The sequence below is a fragment of the Microcaecilia unicolor genome, chromosome 6 (genome assembly GCF_901765095.1).
Source record: "Microcaecilia unicolor chromosome 6, aMicUni1.1, whole genome shotgun sequence".
Taxonomy (NCBI): domain Eukaryota; kingdom Metazoa; phylum Chordata; class Amphibia; order Gymnophiona; family Siphonopidae; genus Microcaecilia; species Microcaecilia unicolor.
In genome coordinates, this window is record NC_044036.1 from 14530889 (window position 1) to 14536888 (window position 6000).

The 6000-nt window shown below is 48.4% G+C and overlaps 1 protein-coding gene across 1 annotated transcript in view; it reads left to right on the forward strand.

The window, feature by feature from the left end:
* The window catches only part of LOC115472003 (vitamin D3 hydroxylase-associated protein-like), an 85126-nt gene extending 80669 nt beyond the window's left edge, over positions 1-4457 (forward strand). Inside the window, exons 14-15 of the mRNA XM_030206028.1 lie at positions 3933-4078; positions 4170-4457. Of these exons, the coding sequence (XP_030061888.1) occupies positions 3933-4078; positions 4170-4298 (275 nt within the window). The 3' untranslated portion in view covers positions 4299-4457. The remainder of the gene's footprint in view (positions 1-3932; positions 4079-4169) is intronic.
* Positions 4458-6000: the final 1543 nt, after the last annotated feature.

Here is a 6000-nt window from a genome sequence, read left to right on the forward strand (position 1 = left end):
TAGAACGAGAGGACATGAAATGAGATTGAAGGGGGGCAGACTCAAGAAAAATGTCAGGAAGTATTTTTTCACGGAGAGAGTAGTGGATGCTTGGAATGCCCTCCCGCGGGAGGTGGTGGAAATGAAAATGGTAACGGAATTCAAACATGCGTGGGATAAGCATAAAGGAATCCTGTGCCGAAGGAATGGATCCTCAGGCGCTTAGTCAAGATCGGGAGGCGGGGCTGGTGGTTGGGAGGCGGGGATAGGGCTGGGCAGACTTATACGGTCTGTGCCAGAGCCCGTGGTGGGAAGCAGGATTTGGTGGTTGGGAGGTGAGGATAGTGCTGGGCAGACTTATACGGTCTGTGCCAGAACCGGTGGTTGGGAGGAGGGGCTGGTGGTTGGGAGGCGGGGATAGTGCTGGGCAGACTTATACGGTCTGTGCCCTGAAGAGCACAGGTACAAATCAAGGTAAGGTATACACAAAAAGCAGCAAATATGAGTTATCTTGTTGGGCAGACTGGATGGACCATGCAGGTCTTTTTCTGCCGTCATCTACTATGTTACTATGGCCCCTCCCACGAACAAATGCCTTGGATTTATTCGTTTTTGAGCTGGGCGCTTTCATTTTCCATTATCACTGAAAAACAAAAACGCCCAGCTCACAAATTGTCGAATAAAACATGGATGTCTATTTTTTTTTCGAAAATACGGTTCGGTCCGCCCCTTCAAGGACCCGTTCTCGGAGATAAACGCCCATGGAGATAGATGTTTTCGTTCGATTATGCCCCTCAAAGTCTACCCTACCACGAATGAACTTTAACACATCACTCTATCTCTAATTCCGAATATGAACTCTTTATACTTGACTGTTTAATCTACTCACGCCAATCATGATCTCTAATGTAATACCACTTGTATCTCTCACTCCGGAAATGGCGATCGCCATGACGGAACAATGTAAGCCACATTGAGCCTGCAAATAGGTGGGAAAATGTGGGATACAAATGCAACAAATAAATAAATAAATTCATATGGGCTGGGCCTGTGAAGGATTAATGGAAAAGTGTTAGTTTCAGAGTTGAAAGTGAAATAGATGGAAATCACTCAGTCACTGGCAAGCTGTAAATTTAAATACGCGAGTAGGGACACTGTGAAATTACATCCCATCAACAACAACAAAGTACCTACTTCTACAATTTTTAGATTTTTAAAAATGTTTTCAAATGAAGTTTCTTTCTTTATTTTATCACTTTTCACTTGAAAAGGATCCAGGTGAGCATGTTATATTCAACAGATAATAATATATCATTAAATAAAACCTCCAAATATCCAAATAGATAAAATCGGCATAGGACCACACACAAATACTATCCAACCGAAAGCAAAATACGTTCTAGATCACAGAATATTCATATCCCCGTAGAAAAGAAACAAAAACTTAAAATCTGGATAATAAAACACTTAGGGACCCTTTTTCTAAGCCGCGTAGGCGCTTATGCATGCTCAATGTGCATCAATTTGAAGTTACCCCCCCCCCCCCCAGCAACCACGTGGCCCTTGCGGTAATTTCATTTTTGCCGTGTGTCCGCTATGCACACCAGAAAATAATTTTTATTTTCTGGCGCAAGGCAGAAAATTGTTGTGCGTCCATTTTAGGTCTCAGATTTTACCCCCAGCCATTGACCTTAGTGGTAAGGTCTCACACAGTAACCGGGCAGTAATGGTCCATGCGTGTAAAATGCCAATTACTGGCACACGTAGCAGACTCACATCAAAAATGAAATTATTGCAAGGGCCATGCAGTAGCCGGGTGATAACTGAAAATTGACCTACGCGGCTTAGATAAAGGGACCCTATCAGGCTCATTTTCAAAGCACTTAGCCTCCCAAAGTTCCATAGAAACCAATGGAACTTAGCCTCCCAAAGTGCTTTGAAAATATGCCTCTTTACGTTTTGTTAGTTTTTACTCTAAGGTTCTACTATTTAATTTTATTGATCCACCCCTACGTCCTTGTCTTTCAGCGTTTAAAAAAAGCACACTGACTACAGTGGGCTGAATATTGACCTGCATTGTTCACATGCTCTTACATCTTGTGTAATCTCTAAAACCCCTATCTTGGGGGCCAATGACTAGAAGTAAACGTGGGCGCTAGACGCTATTAGCGTAATACTAGCGCTGGCGTTTGATCCAGCCCCATGATCAGAGCCTACGAGTGCATGAAACAACATGCTCACAGTCTCTGACCACAAGTAGCGAGCACGGCAATGCTCAGCGGGCAGTGCACCAAACATTGGCGCTGCTCCCGTGGCAAGCCCTATGCCAGCTTGGAGCAGGCGTTAGGGTTTGCAGAGCTTTGGGGAGGAATGGGGAGCCCTGTTCAGCATACATTTGCAAGCTTACAGGCCCCCATCCCCCCCTGCACACAAGGGGATGGAGGTCCAGTGGACCTCCAGCCCCCATAATCTCCCCAGACAAGTTTCCATAGTGGTCCAGTGGCTTTTTCCCTCCCCCACCACCCCTGACACAAAAAAACTCCCTAGTGGCCCAGTGGGCAACCCTACCCCCACCCAACCTGGTGGTCTAGCACCCTCCGTACCCCTCTGTACCTTGTAATGATGGAGGAGGGAGTAGCACTCTCTCCTTCTTCCAGCGCCATCTCGAAAATGGGGGCACCCTGCCCAGAAGCGCCCTTATAAGGTAGGGAAGCCCCGCCCTGTGCGTTCTGGGATGCACTGGACAGGGCAGGGCACCTTCCTCCGTCATTATAAGGTACAGGGAAGGGGATTAGGGGCCACTAGACCACCAGGGTGGGTGGGTCCACTGGACCTGTAGCCCCCCTGTGCCTCATGTTGGAGGTGGAGTTGAGGGGCTGGAGGTCCATTGGATCTCCAGCCGTCTCTTCTGTTGGGGGTGGGGAGGGGTCATGTCAGGGTTTTTTGGGGGGTGCTACCAGGGTGGAGCCCCTTGTAGGTTTGGGGGGGGGGGGTAAGAATCTCCTGTTTGCCAGGTCCAGGTTTTTTTTTGAAAGCCTGTACCTGTCAAACAACCAGCGGGAGGATTGTGCCTTGAGTGCATGCCCAAGCACAATCCCCCCCACAGAAATCCCCCCATGATCAAAACTAATAGTGTGCACAAATTTGCATGCTATAAGTTTTGATCATGAGAACCCCTCTTCTCAGGTCACTTCACTGGCTTCCAATCAGGTACCGCATACAGTTCAAGCTTCTCCTTCTTACCTACAAATGCACTCAGTCTGCAGCCCCTCATTACCTCTCTACCCTCATCTCCCCTTACGTTCCCGCCTTTAACCTCCGCTCACAGGACAAATCCCTCCTCTCAGTACCCTTCTCCACCACCGCCAACTCCAGGCTCCGCTCATTCTGCCTCCCCTCACCCTATGCTTGGAATAAACTTCCTGAGCCCTTACGCCAAGCCCCCTCCCTACCCATCTTCAAATCCTTGCTCAAAGCCCACCTCTTCAATGTTGCTTTCGGCACCTAACCTTTATACCTTTCAGGAAATCTAGACTGCCCCAATTTGACTGACTGTACATTTGTCCTTTAGATTGTAAGATCCTTTGAGCAGGGACTGTCCTATGTTAAATTGTACAGCGCTGCGTAACCTGAGTAGCGCTTTAGAAATGTCAAGTAGTAGTAGTAGTAGCTTTAATCTCCTGCGCTGTTCCGGCGCTAATTTTCCAGCATTGTTCAGAGCAGCACAGGAGATTTGATCATCGAGGCCTCGGTTCTGTAATTTTAGTAGGACTTCTCTAGACAAGTCTTTCTCATAGAAGGTCTGGAGGATTCAGTCTTGTAGTTATCGGGACATTTCTGAACTGGAGATCTGAAGTTTTTCCTGCTGTCCCAAATAAATTGGATGAAACTCCCTGTCATATCTTGTGATGTTGGAAATCCAGTAGCTAAAGTTGTACAATCTTCTTTTCCAGCTACTGGTACCTACACTGTCTTATTTAACATCTTAAATTTCCCTGCTGGGGTTGTGACAGTGACCACTGTGACTGAAGAAGACGAGGCTGAGCTGAGGCGTTGCAAAGGGCACTACAATGACCACTGGGATAAATTGATAAAAAAGGTTAGAAGCAACTCTCTAAACTTAGGGGTGACTAAAGAGTTCCTCCATGTTTTTGGATGATAATTCTCATTTTTGTTTTGTTTTGCTGAAGGCTGCAGCAGGAGGAGTAGGCCTTCCTGTAGCAGTGCAGTGCGTGGCGTTACCCTGGCAGGAGGATCTGTGCCTTCGGTTCATGAAGGAAGTGGAGACACTGACCCTGGAGAAGATGAGAAGGGTCTAAGCTAAGCACTAGAAGGACCAAGGAAAGTCTGAGAAGTACATTAACCCCCTGATTCTATACGAGTCGTCCAAAGTCGGGCACAGAGCCTTGATGTAAACTAATTAGTTAGTTGGGTGCTAACAACCAATTATTGCAGTTCATTGGCACTAATTTGGGTTTACGCATTCGTCTTTTTAAGTGCTATTCTATAGAGCTGTGCTGAGGGAAGTCCTGGAGGAAAAATCCATAGTCTGCTATTGAGGCAACTGCTTACCCTGGGATTTGTAGCATGGAATGTTGCAACTCTGAGATTCTGCATGGAATCTTGTTACTCTTTAGGATTCTGGAATCTTGCTATTCTTTGGGGTTCTACATGGAATGTTGCCACGATTTGAGGTTCTGCCAGGTACTTGTGACCTGGCTTGGCCACTGTTTGGAAAACAGGATACTGAGCTAGATGGACCACTGGTCTGACCCAGTATAGCTATTCTTATGTTCAAAATTTCTCACGTGCAACCCAAAAGGGGGTGTGGTCATGGGAGAGGCGTGGGCGGGTCAGGGGCATTCCTAATGTTTAGACACAGAATACCAGAGTTGCACTGACAACTTGCATGCCAGTCTTCGTGTCCTCAGTTGGGTGCAGGAATTTGTCTAAGCCATCCATCCATATACAACAAATTTCCTCTCTCCCCTGCTCACTCCATCCATCTATCCATGTTCAGCAATTCTCCTCTCTCCCCTGCCTTCCCCTCCATGTCCAGCGATTTCTCTTCTTTCCCCTGTCCTCCCCTCCATCCATGTGCATCTCTTTCCTCTACCCGCCCCTCCATCCATGTCCAGCAACTCTACTCTCTCCCCTGCCCCCTCCTCCATCCATTCATATCCAGCAAATTTCCTCTCTCCCTTGCTCCCTCCATCCATGTTCAGCAATTATCCTCTCTCCCCTGCCCTCCCCTCCTCTCCATGTCCAGCGATTTCTCTTCTCTCCCCTCCCCTCCTTGTCCAGCGATTCTCCTCTGCCCTCCCCCTATGTCCAACAATTCTCCTTTGACCCCCACCCTCCCCCCATCCATGTCCAGTGACTTCCCCAGCTCCCCCTTCCCAGCTCCCCCTTTTCAGTCCCTGAGTTCTAGTTCCCTCCTCTCCATCAATGTCCAGCAACTATCTATTCTCCCCTGCCCTCTCCTCCATCCATATCCAGCAAATGTCCTCTCCCCCTGCCCCCTCCATTCCATTCATCCAGCAATTCTCCTCACTCCTTTGCTTTCCCCTCCATGTCCAGCAATTTCTGTCCCCTTCCAGCGATTCTCTTCTGCCCCTTCCCTCCCCGCCATGTCCAGTGATTTTGCCTCTCTCCCCGACAGCCCTCCTGTGCCTCTCCGTTCCTTCCTGTCCCCCCCCACCTCGTGCATTTAAACCTTTTATTTTCAGCAGCGATGACAGTGAAGAGCAGAACAGCAAGCAGGCTCACCTCCAGCCTTTCCCTTCCCTCACAGACAGTGTCCCGCCTTCCTTGATGACTTATTTCCTGTTTCCGCAAGGGCGGGACACTGACTGTGAGGGAAGGGAAAATCTGGAGGCGAGCCTGCTTGCTGTTCTGCTCTTCACTGTCGTCGCTTCTGAAAATAAAAAGATTTAAACGCATGGGGGGAGGCAGGAAGGAACTGAGAAGAGGGCTGTGAGGGAGAGGAGGGCGGGAAGTAGGGACCGAGAGCCCGTTGTG